The 18,175-nt window shown below is 38.6% G+C and overlaps 1 protein-coding gene across 1 annotated transcript in view; it reads right to left on the bottom strand.

Annotated features, from left to right (window-relative positions):
- LOC103756197 (connector enhancer of kinase suppressor of ras 2) overlaps window positions 1-18,175 on the bottom strand; it is a 168,753-nt gene that overhangs the window by 46,664 nt on the left and 103,914 nt on the right. The window contains exons 7-9 of the mRNA XM_018086464.3: window positions 16,071-16,130; window positions 12,365-12,433; window positions 3,136-3,282 (exon numbers count right to left, since the gene is read on the bottom strand). Of these exons, the coding sequence (XP_017941953.2) occupies window positions 3,136-3,282; window positions 12,365-12,433; window positions 16,071-16,130 (276 nt within the window). The remainder of the gene's footprint in view (window positions 1-3,135; window positions 3,283-12,364; window positions 12,434-16,070; window positions 16,131-18,175) is intronic.

Consider the following 18,175-nt stretch of genomic DNA (forward strand, 5'->3'; position numbering starts at 1 on the left):
AGATAACCAATAGATTTTTAAAAATCAAACTTTATCACATAATTTCCAAAATCTGAAATGAGCTACTTAAACAAAACTTATTCTGAAGCTACTTAGGAAGTTGCAGAGCATGACATGTATTTTCTAACATGTCAGAAGAATTATAGAACTGTCCCCATTGACATAAGCTTTTATACTCATATCTGCCAGATGCTGTGTCTCAAACTGAATCATAAACAGTGTAACGTTCTGGGTCAAGTAGTTGTGACAGGAAGGATTATTCCAATTGGAAACTTTCTGCAAATGAAAAGAAAAAAATCCAAGAAACGTTGTATTTTATTGGAATGCAGTTGCTGGTGTGCTCACTCAAAAACACAGAGAACAATTTGTTGTTGCAGATGAAAGAACCATTTTTTCTTGAGTGGGAAGATAATCACAGAGGTTAAAAATTCAAATAGTCTTCTAACATCACATAATGACAACTAGAGACAAAAGGAGAAAGTGGTGTCACTGATGTGTGTCACTGAAAGATAATGCAGCACAAAACTTTGGCAATTGTTACTGCCCTGCTGTTGGTAATTAAGCATCAAGGGAAACTACACAGCAAAGGAATACTACAACAAGATCAAGAAATACATTTTATAAGGATTCACAGATTCTGTGTCATCAATAATTCATAAATTAACTACGTGGTGTAATTTTAAACATAATTATTGTGGAGGAAATATTAATAACATCTCCAAGTGCCTTAAGCAACAATAGAAAACATGATATCTTTAATTTAAAAATTCCTGCTGTGCATCAACCTAAGGTAGCAAACATTATTCCTGGCCTCTGAATTTCAAGTTCCTAAATCCTGTTTCCTTTCTGCCTTCCCTAGTTATGTATTGCTTTTGGTTTGTTTTGTGCCAGCACTACACCAGAATGGAAACATTTCTCTGCATGTGGATACACAGAGAAATGGAGTGCACCATGAAATAACAGTGCAGAGCAATATCTGTAGATCCATACATGTGACACACCATGAAATATAACATTATCCTTTTCTGGGAGAGTCTGATATTCACTGAATTGTTTGCAGTTTTGGTCTACTTTCACTGAGATATTTTTCTACAGATTTGCTTCACTGGTGATTGCACATGCTACTTTTGTGTTGGGACAAACCTCCTGTCTGTGCTGAGGGAATTCTGCTTATTCCCCAAAGTCTGTCAACAACCTCCGACAGCGCCTGTTCCCTGAGAGCCAATTTAATCCATCAGTGGTAGAAAACTCCAGAAAAAAAGCAAAAAACAAAAAACCACAAACCTTCCTACCAATTGAACAAATTAAGCTGATCTAGGGGGTCTAAAAAAATGCCAAAGTCGAGCAAAGGCGAGGGCACTCTGAGCCAACAGGAGAGGGAAGTGAGATCACTGCTTCCAGCAGCAACAAGCTGTTGTGTCAGCTGTCCAGGAAGCACAGGCTTTAGAACCATCTTGAAATTTAATCCTGCTAGTTCCAAGTCATTACTGACAATAATAACCAACACCAGATCCAGGTGAGAGCTGTAGGAAACAGGCAAACCCAAAACCTGAGTCCTGAAACGGATCCAGGTCTGAGCACTCGAGCTTGTCTCCGTGGCAGGAGGAATAAAAGACCTGAAGATGCTAAAAAAGACCTAAAGTTGGCTTACAGCATCTAATTACAAAATCTACTGTTAAGAAGTAACACTAACAATGCTCTTTTTATTTTCCAAAGTGATTTATATTTTTATTTAAATCCCTCCCCACACTACTGTCTGGTATAGAAGAAATATATCCCAGTAGGGAGGACACTGAAAGCACTCTTTGATCCTCAGGGGCTTTTGCAATCTGGGTGATCAGGAGAGGACACATCACAAAACCAGAACTGTTGGTAATTCCACATGAACAGCTTGGTGCACTTCCACTTTTCTGGCTACCACGCCAAAGGCTGGCATGCTTTGTGAACAATGCTGTACCATCTTTACAGTACAGACTGTTCTCACACTGACAAAGCTTCCAGAACTAGTTCTGCTTGGGAATTATGGCTCTTTAATATATGAATATAAAGGGAGGATCTCCATGGAAGCCCTGTGCAAATGCAATTACCACTTTGCTGCCCCTCGAGGCACCATACGAGGTTCCCAAGTAGATACATCCTGATCTTGGCAGAGCAAAGGATGTCACTGCTGCAGTGTTGTGACAGACAAAACCCCCTGGGTGTCACAGGGCCCTGTTCCTCTCCCCCAGAGGCAGGCACAGAGAGAGGAGAGGTGGCCCTAAATCCCAGTGTCAGCATTCCTGAGAATTCCTGCAAGGATTACACAGAACTCCTTAAGTGAAGCCACCGTGTAGGATTTAGGCACTTTGAGGAATGAAAGATTTAGGAAGTGCCAGGCAGGGAGGAAATCTGCCTGGATAGGCTTGAGGGGTTTGGTTTTTTTCATTAATTGAGAAATCATTTAGAAGCACGTTCATGTATTGTTTATTCCAAACAAAACAGCTCCGAGAAACTTCCACAATATGTAAGTGTTTCATGGCATTAATGACAACCACAAAGAGTTACTGACTTACTGAAAAACCTTTCCTTTAACACTGACATTTTTAGTTCAGGGTTTCACCCAGTTTCTCCTACATATCGTTGATGCTGCAGGAAAAACCAGCTATGAAGTTCACAATTATCTTTTTTTTTTGGTTCCTACAGGTTTTCAAGGAGCACACAGGAAATACCAGAGGTTCTATTAGCACTGCTACCAAAATCTCAGCTTGTTGATGGGTGTGGAACAGAAGCAGAATTCTCCTGAAATTTAATAGATCTGACACACTTGATTATAAAACAAGTAGCTTTGACAGATTAAAATAATGGAAACAGGGAGGCACTGCTGCCTCTGCCAAAGCAGCTGCTGAACCTTGTTCCTCAGAACACCAGCTGTAAATATTCTTTCCTTCTACGAATTCCTGTGGCTCCCAATGCCACCAAAACATGGAGAAAACAACCTTATGACACACAGGGGGTTGTCACACACACTTATCTCAGCACCCTGTTTCAAAGGAATCTGAGACAGGCTCTTATTCCTTTCGCTGGAAGGAAAAATTCCAGTGTTTTCTCAGGAATAAAGGATTTACCACGACACCAGAGTTCCAACAGCTGCCTTACCTGCAGTGCAAGAGGTTTCCACCTGACATTCTTCAGAAGGGCAGGAGCAGAGACCAGGGTGTTCTGAGGACGTTTTTTCAAGGTTAAAATCACTCCATTTGGGTCTTCCCACAGTGCATTTACCAGGTTCTTTAACTGCCAGCCAACCTAAGGAAAAATTCCATAACTGAATTTTGAAAACTTTCTGTTTAACCTGAAATGTGAAGAAAATATGTTAACCAAAAAGGCCTGTTAGAGCCTGTCTTTGCAAACATTAGCAGTTTTTATAAATTCTGTCTGATTCCTCCTGTTGGACTGAAATGATGCTGCTGAAGCTGGGTTTTTATAATTTTTTTAGTTCTGTTTCTCAGCAAAATAAGGCAGAAGTGAACACTGTTTCCCTTTTGATGATCTGTGAGATCACTGAGCATTTTAAATCATAAGATGAGGATTAGAAGTCATGTTACAACAACATATGTAACATGTATGTAACAGCTGTAAGACCCTAAATGGAGATAAATAGTCATTTATAGATTTATCTATACAGCCCCTGGACACAGCTGAGTCACCAACTTACTATTAAATGCAAACAGAACCATAAAAAAGGACATCACTGGTACTGAAAGGGAAAAAAAACTACTTAGAGACATTTCTTAATCTTCTTGATTACTCAAATATTAATTTACCATGAATTATTTACACATGAAAACAGAAAAAAATATTTTTAGGGTTTTCCTTTTTTTCCCCCCTCCCTTTTCTGTCCCAGACATGGCAGATTTTTACAGTGGTAATAAATGGCCACAGTAAAGAACCTGCCATAAATGTTATGGCCATCACAAGTCCTGGTGTTGAGCAGGAATGGGAATGCAGCATCCACACAGCAGTTTTCCAGACACAACTTTCCTGAGGCCAATTACAGCTGCCTTAAAGTGAAGATTCCAGAACAAAAATCTTTGGAAATCCAAGAGCAGGAACTATACAAATTCATGCCAGTCAGTGCTGTTGTATCTGCTGTGCTTTTTGGCTGTGTTTGACCTCTCAGAGTTCACTGGAACCTCTTTTTTCTTTTTTTTTTGCTAAAATTAACGAGTCAGTCATAAATTTATTCTCCTGACTAAAATATGTATTCCCACTGCTATTAAAAGCCAAGAAAATAAAATATTTAGGTGCTCAGAAACAGAGTAGTCTATGTATATCTCCATGCTATATATATATAGATATAGCTATATATAGGTATAGTTCATAATTATATAGGTATAGTTTATAATTACTTCCTCTTAATGGAAGATAATATCTGATTACACATAAAGGTGGAGGGAAAATAATACAGACAACCCCGAAGGGATTTTAATTAAAATTCTCTTGTAAGGGCTGAAGAGCAGTTGGGACACAGACTGCAGGGTTCTGACCTGGCCAGAGCCAGGATCCCAACTGGGAACATCCACCCTGGGCAGAACTGCAAGATCTGTCACCATTCTAAGAAGGATTTTAACAGCTTTTTAAAGTTCTATTCTATTTTTGATGCTGCTGCTCTATTGAAAACTTTCTAAAAATGCACTGGCCACAGGAAACCAGAAACCAGCAGTAATTATAGACAGGTAAGAGCCAAACAAATCAGGGCTGTCAGCTTGGATCCCAAACACTCCTCCAATCTGTGCTGTGTTTTAACAGGACAGAGGCTCTCTATATTTTTTTTCCTTTTACTCAATTCTAGAAATGAAAAGGAACTCCTTTTGATTTTTATAGATTGCTGTAATTTTCAGATTGCTGAAATCTTTACAGTTCCATGAGCTCCTTTTAGAAAAGAGTGATAAATAATTAAGTTAACGATAAATTATTCCAATGAGAACCTTAATGACAAAACCATTAAATCCCAAGATCTATTAGAGAAGAGTCTGCAGTCATTACTACTGGGTGATGATAAAATGCTCTTAGGAATTTGGACATGTTACTATAAATTGTATTACTAAAAATACCTTTGGAAAAAAAGAAGCCATTACAGTGGATTAAAAATCTCAGTCAAAAACCAGTCCTTGAGACAGATTTTGACATTTGCTCTTGAAGAATCAGTCTTTAAAGCAATTACCAACTTCCAGCTATGGTGAGATGGATTCACTAAAAGGGTATTTTGCTCCTTTGAGATTTTTGGCACAAACATTCAGTCAATCAGATGCTACAACATGAGTTAAAATATTTCAGCAATGAAAGTTAAATTAAAATTTGACTAATGAAAAAAAGGCTAATATGATACTTTCTTTTTTATTTTCCTGCCTAAATGAAATCGGATGCTAATTTAGATGCTAAATATGGAATAAACCCAGAAGAATGTCAAAGAACTCACTGAAAATCATCAGACAGGCAGAAGTTTAAAATTTTGCTGGTTTACTCTTAGAATTGCTCTAATCATTCATTTTAATTTGTTTGTACATCCTCAATGTGGAAAGAAGGGCTCTAGGAAAAAAAAAAAAACACCTGTGTACTTTTATCTATATTAAAGAATTTGTTAGTTTTCTCATAGAAATAAAGTGGAACTTCAAAAATGATAGTTTCAAAAATATTAATCCCTCCAACAGTAAATTTCTTTACCAGAAAAGTCCAAAATGCTGTGGTAATTTTGTAGAACTAAACCTGATAATTTTCTATACCTACACCTGATAATTTTGTGTTCCTAAACCCGATAATTTTGTAGCTGGGACTGCATAACTATTATGTTCAGAAAAACATAACTCACTTTCATTAACCAACAGTAAAAGAATTTTTTCTAGTTCTCCAATATCTTCTTTAGATTCTCTCTATAATGACTTTGTTCCTTCTCATTCAGAAGATCTGGATTTGCATGGATGGGATTTGGGATGCATCTTACCAGCAATAGGGATTTCAGCATTTTTATAAATCCAAACTCTGTTCATGCTGGGCAAGCACCTTTTTTCCTTTTTAGAAATGAAGTCTACCTGGCCAGTGATGACTCACTGAGGATTTGTATGAAAAACAAACTAATGCCAAAAATTCCTGATGTTACAGACACACAAAAAAAAAGCCTGAAGAAAACACAGGCTGGTGCATTTGGGGGTGACTGCAGAGGCATGAAGTGCATGATACACTTATCTACTAAAAGGAACTGAAAAAGCAGCTGAACTGGTGAATGTGGTGATGTTTATCGCAGGATTCCAGGGCTCTAAACCACCCCAGCACTTACTCACCTCCACACCAATTCCAAAATACCTTGTGCATATTTGCTAGGGAACAAATTTAGAAGGGAAATTTAGCTCAGGTAGTGGAACCAGGGGTGCAGAGTGGATAGAGGACATCTGTTCCTGCCTCTGCTTGCCCTCAGAATCCTGGGGACAAGGCAGGGATGTGGTTCCTCAGTTCCTTCAGTGCCTTATCCAACCCTCTGAGGACTCTGAAGAATGCAAAGGTTCACTCAGAGCACTCCCAGGGGGAAGGCAGGTTACACCTTCATTTGTTTGGGAGACTTGTGCCTGTTCTGTTCACTGTATTACCTGCCAGTTTTGATCTTACCTGGGGTGGAGAGAGACAGAGGGATTTAAACTAACAGGAATTTAAAAGCTCCCTCGTTAGGCATTTGGTCTGGAAATCAATTGTGCAGAATATTTCCTAAATATTTAGCTCGTATGGTATTGCACAGCACCTGAAAACAAGGAATTCTGCTCTGACTGCAGTAACCCCTTCCATGAACCAGGACAGATGTTTCCCCTCAAGACTCTTCAAACACATAAGCAAAGCCATCTGGATGTTTACTCAAACCTCCAAAATTTGACCTCTTTTCTTGTTTGCATTAAAAAAACCTCAAAACAGCAACTTGCGTACACTCAACTTTTTTGTTAAGGAAGCAGACTATCATCCTTTCTTATTTTAAGTCTGTAATTCACTTTGTATCTTTAGGGAATTAATCAAGGGAACTGGTTTGATTAACATGGAAATCAGAAATTATTATTAGCCAAAAATGTGCTGGAAGATCATAAGACTTTTCTGTCACTGAAGGGGAAGCTCGTCATTAACACCTGTAGCTGATTCACCCTTATTAATATTCTGTCTGTTCCCAACAATAATTGATGGTGGAAAACCAAATGTTCTCCCATTATCTTACATAGTTATTTTCATTAACTAATGGAGCAACACGGCGAGAATCCAAGCAGCAGCAAGATGTACCAGTGGAAGACTTGCTTTACTAAGCCTTTTTGAAAGGCAGAATCTGGAGAATAAGTAACATGTGGCACTTTGTTTGGAAACAGAAGGACATCTTTTGGGGAAAGAAGCTGTAATTCTCATGACATCTTTTGTCCTTTTTTTTTTTTCCTGTTTGTATTTCACAACACCCAGTGTGCTGAAACACAGATGGTGTGACCTGGCACCGCATTTACAGATTTACCTCCACCTAAAATGAGCTCTCATTAGGACTCAAATTTACAATTCAACCATACACTGAGGGTATTGATTCAACAACTATCTTAACTCCAATAAATTAGTGCTGAAATTATTTCATTGTGATCAGCTCTCGACACACTTAATTTCAAGGATGTAATTTGACAATGAATGGTATAAAAGGGCTGCTGGGTCATGTGTTTAGAATCACAGAATATTCTAGGTTGGGACATGTAAAGGTCATCCAGTCCCATCCCCTCCATGGGCAGGGACACCTTCCACTAGCCCAGGTTGCTCCAAGTCCCATCCAGCCTGGCCTTGGACACTTCCAGGGATGGGGCAGCCACAGCTTCTCTGGGCAACCTGTGCCAGGGCCTCCCCACCCTCACAGCCAAGAATTCCTTCCTTATATATGGTCTGAATCTCCCCCTTTTCAGCATAAAGCCTTTGCATCTTGTCCCACTACAACAGCCCCTTCTAAAAAACCTGTCCCCATCTTTCTTCAAGCACTGAAAACTCAACATCCATCAGTTCAGGGAACAACCTCGTCCAGTGAGAAAATGCAACTGTTTTACTTAAACTGTTCTCTTTAGCTGTTTAAAGAAAACATAAGAAACATGTAACACAACACATTTACTAGAGAGATTTCTATGGCTGTTTGCTCTTGCACAGTGTTTTATACCATAAAGAGTTATTTCTCTTTCTGGTCTTTATAGTCTCTGTCTGTTAAGAGCAAGTAATTCTGTCTCAGACCTCACTGGTTGGGTTATTCAAACTGAAATCCTTAAATAATTTCTCTTCCTATGAGACAGATGACACATTTGCTCTTTTACCCATTACATTTTTGTAGTGCTCATATCTAACTTAACACCTTTGAGGGCTGTAAATGACCTGCAGATCACACAGTATTTCAGACCAGATATTACTAATGTCAAGACAATGGTATCAAAACTCAGTTTCTCCTGGAAACCTGTTCCTGATTAATTCCAAGTTCATCTTTGCCATTTTCAGTCCCATCAGCTCTCTGGTGCTCAGCTGGTTTGGGATTAATTAATACATTCTGGCTCCTGGACTCTTGCCAGTTGCTCCTAAGTAACATCTACCTTTCAACAGGAATTACTAAAAGCATTATTATTGCTCTCTGTTCTATGAAATAACCTTCAAATCCCAACCCTCAGAAAAAAAAAAAAAGAAAAAAGAAGAAAAAAAGATAGAGAAAAGTCAGTTTTCCCTACTTTACCAAGCACTTTTCTACACAGGAGTATAGAAGATCTTTCTAAAGAAGAAACCATTCTACAGATGGTCAGGTGGCTAAATCAACACTTGTTTGGATCTCCAATGTTTCTGTTGTCTGACAAATTACCAAAAGTGGAACATCAACACAACTAAATTTTCATAAATTTATGCTGAAAAATAATCAAATTTACTATTTCAACCCAGCAGTAGAAAATATCCCATCCAAGGAACCTGAGTTGTAATTGTGAACTTTGCAAACAAAGAAATGCCACAGTGGCATCTTCAGCACTTCTGTATAATTTTTATGAGAGAGGAAATAAAAATCCACAATGCACAGGCAGAAGTAGTGCCTGTTGTTATTGCAGGGAAAAATAAAGAGTCAGGGTGGCAGCAATTTAGAATGTATAACTTATTTTTAAAGTTTCTTATGCTTTTTTTATTAAAATCTTAGAAGCAAGAAGAACAAGCAGAAAAGCAAATAAGGAAATTGGATAATGATTAAATGATCTTAACAACCAGTGGTGAATCGCTTGATTTAATTAATTTCTTGCTTTAAGTACTATTATTTTTTCTTTGATCTTTATAATTATATTACAGAGTGTTCCTTGGTTAGACCAGATTCCACGTAGTAAGTCTTTTATTTCTAACTCTTTCAATTGTTGCATTATATAATTTGGAAGCAGCTTCCCTTTGATACTTTCTGAACTCTTTTTAACTCTCAACTCCATTGAAAAGCTACTTGAAAAGTAAAGCAAAACTTATAAAAGTCTCGGTTTTGTTAATATTTTGTTAATATAACAGAAAAAAGAGTATAAATATAGCTACCTCCTAACTATCTGATCTTTCTTAATAAAGAGAATGCTTTATATAAAAGGAACATATTTCAGGAGCTGTTTCAGCACCAAGTTCTGCTCTACCTGGGAATGAGCCCTTCCATGGAGCTCCATAACTCTGTGTTAAAAATGCAGGGTTTTAGAGTTGGTAATTTAAAGAGGTTGCTGAGGAGGGTCATGCATTAGGATGACAAACTGGAAGTGCTCAAATTATCCAGCCTACTAAAAAAAGTGATGAACTAATTTGATTGCATCCTGAAAATACCTAAAAGAGAAACCTGCTCTCCTGTAATTTAATAGATAAAAATATATCAAGATCAAAGGACTGGAAGCTTGTGCCAGACAAATATAGACTACAAATAAAATGACTTTTTTTCCCCCAGCAATGAGAATAATTAACTACCGGAACAATTTATCACAGGTTGTGGGAACATCAATGAAAGTTTTAAAACTCGAATGATCATATTAAATGAGTGAATATGAATTTATCTAGAAAATACGTTGGCCTGGTTCAGTCAAAATCAGATTAAATGATGCCAATAATCAGCTATAAGATTGGAACCTATTAAAAGGGGTTCCAAACTTTCTCTACTCGGGTAAGTGTTTTCACTAGTGGCAATAGAAAAATTACTCTATATAATCATCTTCAGAACAGGTTCTTTCAATACATGCTGTGTTGAATGAGATTTATATCTGATAGACTACCAAGATGCCAAAGAAACACCAGTATTATAAAAAGGTCTTTGTTAGGATAACGAAGATAAAATCTTCTCTGGAATTTCTGTAAGCTCTCTTACTCAGCTGAGCCCCCAGTCATTAATTACAATTGGCTTTCACCTCTTTTTATAAGCTGGTCTTGCTAATATTAAAATATTGATTATGTGGGAATTTAATGAGCTGCTGCCTTTGAATTATCCCAGTCCACTAATGGAAATAATGCTAATTATAAGCATAATATTGATCATCACAAGGGGATAACTTGGGTGAAGGAGGAATGCAGCTAAGTGGAGTTTGCAGCAAGGTGTCCCAGAAGTGACTTAAAGGGCACACATGAAGATCTAAGGGGTATTTAAAATATTAACAATTCTAATCCATGAGGGAAAGAGGATTGGACAGACACCTCTGAAACATGCAAACACTCAGTATTAGTCTGTCTTTCCAAAGTCCCAGGGCAGACAGAATGAGGCTTTTCCAGCCATGTCAAAGGAAGAATAAATTTCCAAAAGAAACACAGTGCCATTTATCTCTTCCATAGCCTGTTATAAACTTCAGAATGAATAATTAATATATTCTAGGGCTTTTAGAAAAAAGAGTATTTTATGCCACTTGACTCAGCTGTTGCTCCTGTGTCCTTATCTGGAAAGGGATTACAAGTATCCACCACTTTGAACCTGTTGTAATAACAGCCATGGAAAGAGTCACTGTCCAAAAACTCAATTCCTGAGTAGCTGAATGTGGGGATTTCACCTATGGGAGTAAAGATTAAATCAGATCTGTCTCTTGAAGAGTGTGTTTAATGGAGAAAGTCAGTCTAATACATATTTCAACTTGTAACTATGACAACTCCTAGAACCTCTTTCATACAGATAAGAGCTGTGTGTTGCATTAACATTTAAAGTATAAATGAATAAGTTATACTTCTTTTCAAGGGAAAATATTTGCTCTCTAATCATAAGATTTTAATAGTCAGCCTTTCATATTCCCACTTCACACAAGTGACAGACAGAAAGAGATTTCTTAATTTTGCAGCAGCTCTGTCTGGAGATGGGGTTCAGCAGGACAAAGCTAAATGGCTCAATTAGAAGTTTATTAGGAAGTTATCGTGGTCATTGTCACAATGCTGCTCGTGCCTAAGAAGTCATAAATGCCAGTGTTCCTTTCACCTGTAGCTCCAGCAGCACTGCTCCCATTCTTCTGCCACACAGAGTTATTTGTTTTAAAAGGCACAGTCTCTATGACTTCAGACAGCACAGGACAAAATTTGACTGCATTTTTTTCCAGTAATCATCAACTTTGGAACCAACATCAGTTATAAGGAGCAGCTTGTGTCACCACAAAACAGGAAAAAAAATACAATCATTCAGCCTTGGGTGAGACTCTTAGAGAGGCACTCTGAGAAGCCTTTAGAGCTCAATTAAAAATAATTCAATCTATACAAATAATAAATTATTATTAAATTAATAAATATATTTTTCCTTACCTGCTGTACACAATACAGCTCACGGTTGTGGAAGGAATGCAACAGTGGACATGTTTAAACGTATTGAAATATTATATTGCAATACCTGAGGCTCAGCATACACTTCTGTATACATGTGCTTATGTGCATCTTAAAAATAAATCCTCTGGCAAGAATTCACAGACCTAAAACTGACAGATTTCTATCAACACTTTAATAATTTTTACATTTTCCCCCCAACAGATTCGAATACACGGCGGTTACAGCACTTCTGCATTATTTATCTGACTCCTGCATTAAACAGAATGCAAAATTCTGATTAAGAGGAAAAGTTAAACCAGCTGGCATATGCATAATGAGAAGCCTAAGACATTCAAGGAAATATTCTGGGATCTCCTTATATAAAGAGTAAGATGTTGAACAGCAGCTGTGCAAAATGGAAATTTGGCTTAATCCTTCCAGGCTGGTAATAGACTCAACTCATGCCTTTAAGCACAGGTTTTAAAAGACATAAATAATAATATAGTTGGGCAAAGTTACCTTCCAAGAAGAATTATTACCTTTTCAGCAGTGGGAATAGGCAAAGCCTGCAGGACAGAATTTCCAAAATACTTACCACAGTCTGATGGTTGACCTGGATCACCTCATCACCAGCATGGATTTTCTTACACTGGTCAGCAGGAGACTAAGGACAAGAGAGAATAAGTAACTTTACATGGAGAGCGTGGAGGGGGAAGTAAAAGAGTAAGAATTAAAACAATGAATGCTGAAGGCAAGAAAGCTGTGCTGAAAGCCTTATTGCTATGAAATAATTGATCATATTTATGAAAACTGTATTTCTAAGGAACAGTGTTTTTCCTGGTCACATTCAATGAAGTAATCTAGAATTCCACTGCCATTTTTGACTGGTGGAACTATTCCATCTCGTTTACCTCAGCAGTCCCAGTCTTGCTGGGGATACACTGGGTGAATTTACATTCCAGAGAAGGAAATCTTTAAAGTCAACAATCACAGGGCTGGACCAGCCGTGGTGGAACAGAAAAGCAGGTCTGTCCTTTATAGAGCAGTTTTACTGCTGGGGTGCACTGAGGGTACTCAGCAAGTGCAGAGTATTTGTACCTTCAAACACAGCTCCAGCACTACCAGGACAGCAGATTCACCATTTGGACACAGATGGATAATGTCAGCAATAGACTTGCTCTTCAAAAGATTTGATGTACACACACACACTATACCATATACACAATTCACATAATTTGGGGATCACTGAGCTGACAAAACTCCCTTATTCTAAATATAGCTTCTTCTGATCACATTAAAGCGGATTAAAAGCCATCAAAGAGCACTCAAACATGGCCAACTGCTATTTAACAACTAATTTTTAGATGCTTTAATGAAACCAGCTCTTAAATGTGTAGGACAAATCCGTAGGGCATTCAGGAGAGGAGCAGCCAGGGTGTGCAGGGGATCAGCAGGGACACTTGGGAGCAGAGAGCTGAGAATTTAAGGTAATTTGCTGGCACTGTGATGAGCTCACAAGAGTGTTCTACTGACACAGAGTACACAACTTGGCAGTCAAGAGAAAACAACCAGGAAAGAATTAAAGAGCTGAGACATCACCTTGAGAGATAAATCCCACTGGAAATTAGCTCCTAATGAAGTAGACCAGTAGAAAGGTTGAATGTTTACTTGCTAGATATGGGGTCAGAGAGAGGAGAGGACACACTGTCCCTTCTCAAACAGTGCAGAAACATTTAAAGCAAAATGCTCTTTGAATAACAGATCAAATTCTCTGTCCAGGTAAAGAAGAAAAGCAGAAAAAGAGTCACTTGTGGCTACAGAGAATGGCCTGGTTCTAATGCTGTCGAACTTGTCACTCAAAGAAAGGAGTTATGCTACCAAAATTTAGTTGAGTGCCTGGATGTCTTTTGGAGCCAGCATATAACATAAATTGTTAAACACAATAAGCACAAGAGCCAGGTGTCAATGCCAAGGAAGGAAAGATTTATCTGAAGTAAATGTGATGTGTCGACGCTCGGTGTGTACCAACCCTGACTTCCAGGAAACAGGCAAGAGCTCTTCAGCTGCACTGCCTTCCATCCAAAATCCCACCCCTCCCTTTTGTGGATGCAGATTAAAAACGTAAAATAAACAAATAAAAGGAACAAAGACAAGAGGAGACAGTACAACAAAACCCCCAAATTACCACCGGGAAGAAAATGACTGCAGTGATTTCTGAATTAAACACAAAGAGACTCCTCTCTGAGGGGGTCAGAGAGCTCGGGGACAGTGGCACCTGCTGCCTGGTGAACAGGCACTGCAGAGAGCACAGCTGTGGAGAGCAGGAAACCTCAGGCATTGTTCACCCAGGAAAACCCCAGCCAACAGGGCAAAGAGCCAGTGGCTGACACAGCGATTCCAAGGGTGTCCCAGGTGCTGTTCCCAGCACAGCTTTTTCCTTTGCCCTGCTGCTCGTTTGCCATTCCTAACCTCCCTGTGCCCAACACCAGCTGCATTCCAACTCCTCACCAGCTTGGCTTTCAGAAGGGCTTTGGTCCTTCCAGCCTGGAGCTAAGCCCTGGTCATTGGAGTCACCTCCTGCCACCTGAGTCCTTCTGCACTAAAGGAAACAGGATTTCACCTGCACATTTTACAGGATGATGTGAAGAACCACCCGGCTCACAGTCCCCTTCTCCTTTCAGTGGCAGAATTTTGGCTGACTGCTCTTTTACACGGGACTAAACATGTAACAGAAATATTTCTAGAATTCAACATCAATACCAACTGCAGTGAACACCACCATTCCTGCTGTTTAACTTCAGCTGACGTGAGGTAGAAAAGCAAAGGCCTGGCTCTTTCTCTTTTTAGCTCCTTTCCTGACTTGGATGAGGCTGAGCTAATTAAACACTGGCTCTGAGGTCAATTATCCCTTCAAAAGGAATGAAAAATCAATTTGCTGAAACACCAGAAATTAAAGGTCTTTGAAGCTGGTTTATCTGCACATGTGATTACACTTCCAGCAAAAACAAAAAAGCAACTTCTGCTGGTGGTGTCCTGTCAAAAAGTTTTGGTAGTCAAAATAAAAATAAAAATTTTAGTGGCTGCCAATTTAGTAACTCTTTCTGTGAATTTCAATTATAAATATATAAATATTTTCTCTACCAACTGCATTATATTTCTGAAATTAATTAGAATTACAGTAAAAAACTGGATTAATTACAGCATGAGTAATTCACTCTATGAAAATAATCTGTCCAACATAATCAAGATGGATCATTCATAATTTCCAGGACTCATGGTACACATGCAGTTATTTAAAGACTTCTAAATGTTGCCAGTGGTGACAATACAAACAAGCAAACAAATTTTAAGTTTGATTTGCATTAGAATGGTCTTTCCAAATTGTGACATACAAATCATGAGGCTTCCCATGGGTTTGCACTGCCAAAGCCCACATGATGCAATATTGTTCAATATACAGAAGTCAAAGAGGACAAAATATGACACATGAAGCTCACCCACATGGGCTAGCCAGGATTTCCATCAGTGCCCACCTGCCCAGTGCCCATTTCACATTCCCTGAGCGTCAGCAGTTCAAAATTTCAATATTAGCTTTCTAAAACCTAAACTTGTCGTTTCCCCGGCTCTCCCCTGTTAAACAGCCCCGAGCCTGAACGAGAACAGTGTGACTAAAAGCTTAGATGAAAACCAGAAGGGCCTTGTTATGAAGCCTGTCACAGTAATTAGATTGCAGCAGTTGAAGTCAATTTATTTTTTTCACATTTCTAATTATGAATTGCACATTAAGTAACGGGGAGGATGTTTAGAAGCTCCGTCGCTCCTCTTGTCACACTGTTCAGTTTTGCTGTGATCACTCACACTGATCTATGGCTGCTTTTGGTTCAGACTTGTCTCACAATAAAAATGATCATTAATACATTTTTCTGGATCGTGCCCGCATTTTTACTACAAATGATGGCAAATATAAAATACAATTTATTTCATATAACAGAAACCATTTGTGCCAGGGAGAACGTGGGCATGAATACGGATGGAGAGGTGGATTTGAAGAACCCTTGAGGAGAGAAGTTCAAGAATTTAATATTATTATATTGTTGTTTATAGGTAATTTCAACGTAGACACTTTTCTATATCTGTTTTCAAGGGTTACAGTTTTTACAAAAGTAATATATATACATTAAAAAAATTATTAATAAAAACTGGTTTGATTAAAAGCAAGTCTTCATGTTACAAAATGCACTGCATATACCCAGAAAATAATTGTATGCATGATGAAAGTATTTTACAATAAAGACTCTTACATTTTCAGTTGTTCCTGTGATTACATGGAGTCCATCATATGTTGATTTGATATACATTCCCTGGAAAAAAGAGCAGAAAGGGTAATTAATGTTTGTGGGAAACAAATACATGACATTTGCATGATAATTCAAATAGGTTTACTCCAGTCTGAGGCCCATAACATTTGAACAGACTGGAAGGAGCAGTGGTCAATTAACATTTGCAAATCTAAGTTGAACAAATATATATATGAAAGCCATTATACACAGCATTGTTTTCTCCCTTAATGCTTTTATTTTGTTCCAGAGTTTGTGGACAGAATTGAACACTGAGCATCAGCATAAAGGGTGCCTATTCAGTACCTGAAATATTTAACAGCACCTCTTTTTAGTCCCAGTGACACGAAAGAAAAGTTGAAACTGAGAGCATGAACGGGAGGAGCTTTTAGACTTAAATGCCCCATTTTCAGCCAGCTCCTGATCCAATAAAAACCAAGCCAGAGCCTAACTCAGAAAAGACACAAGCCAGGGCTCATATTGCCAATTTAGGGAGAAAAACGAGCTTGGTGAACTAACAGGAACTTTGTAATTAGTCCAGCAAGAATTCTGCTTCGAGGAGGTGACTGACAAGATAAAGAGAGGCAAGCAGGGTGGGGATCTGGGGAGCTGTGCACACACACAGAGCCTTCAGTGTCAGGAGCCTCAATTGCTGCTGTGCCTGTGTCTCAGGAGGGAGGTCAGAGCTTCACAGCTCCGTGTACCGTGGTTATTCCATCACATCTTGCAGTCTAATTAATCTAATTGGTACATTGTACTGCTGATTTATTGCCCTTCCAGTAATTCTGCCTCACCTTGCGCTGTCAAAACCCAAGTTTAGAGCCCCCAGCAACAAGGCAGAACGTTTTGTCCAGAGAAATCAGCTCCAAGATTCCTGAATGCTAATGAAGAACTTGGGGTGAGGTGTTCACACAAACACCACCCCCAGTCCTCCCCCCAAAACCCCAAAGTTAAAAAACTATGAAGTTCAGATTATATTGCTCTCTACATCTACCTGAACTGGAGGACTAAAGAGGAGATGGAGCCAAACTCTTCCTAAAAGTGGGAGGATGAGAAGCAAGGGACACAAGTTGGAACTGAGTTAAAGAATTTTTACTTTTCAGTTTCACCATGAGGATGATAAAACACTGGAACAGGCTGGCAAGGCTGTGGAATCACTGACTTGGAGAAGGTCAGGTCTTGACTGGACAAGGTTTGAGAAACCTGCTCTCATTGCATCTGTTTGGATTTTTCATCATCAGTAAAAGTGACTTCTGCCTTAACGTAAACTGATTCCACTTCAGCAAGTTTTAAATTTATTTAAATCTTTAAAATAAAGACTGACTAAACCTGATAAGGCTGCTTAACTCTGCTGCATAAGAAACTCCATTTTAGATTTTACTCCTCATGACAAGATATTTTCTTTAATGAGACTGCTTTATAAACTACTTCATTTGTAAAAACCAGAGACGTCCAAATTAAATCTAGCAAGTCTTTAAATCACTTTCATAAAATATGATTATTTGGAAGAAACAATTTGTGGTGAGTCTTCCAGGATATTCTGCTCCAGAGATGGTTTAATTTTATCATTGTTTGCCATTCCAGTGTCTCTGTGGTACCTTCAGCAGTCACTGACAAACACCTGGTTCTTTCTCTTTGCCATCTCGAAGACAGAAACAAGAGCACCAGATCCTGAAAAACTGGGAAGGTTCTCATGGAGAATGGGATGTGGAGTCTCCATACAAGCCATAAATAGATATTTAATCCCTCCAGTTTGTGTTATGCTGGATTTCCAGAGTGAACTTTTAGCTGGACTGTTACACAACATTGCTGCCCACACCAAGGGAGGCTGTTCTTTTAGCACTTGGGAGACCTCAATAGCACATTTCCAGCCACACTTTTAATAGCAAATTTGATATCACAGCTCTGACATCCTACTTGCTTTGACAAGATGCATTTCCCACTCAACAAACCAACACAGTAAGATTTTTGAGGCCAAAAGAGGACACAGTGCTAAACTTTTCACTAAATTTGACCCCCTATTTCTTCCTGAAGTTCTTAGCCTCTTGTTAATCTCAGTGTATTTTTGG

Source organism: Manacus vitellinus, unplaced genomic scaffold, assembly GCF_001715985.3.
Source record: "Manacus vitellinus isolate BGI_N305 unplaced genomic scaffold, ASM171598v3 scaffold_95_pilon, whole genome shotgun sequence".
Taxonomy (NCBI): domain Eukaryota; kingdom Metazoa; phylum Chordata; class Aves; order Passeriformes; family Pipridae; genus Manacus; species Manacus vitellinus.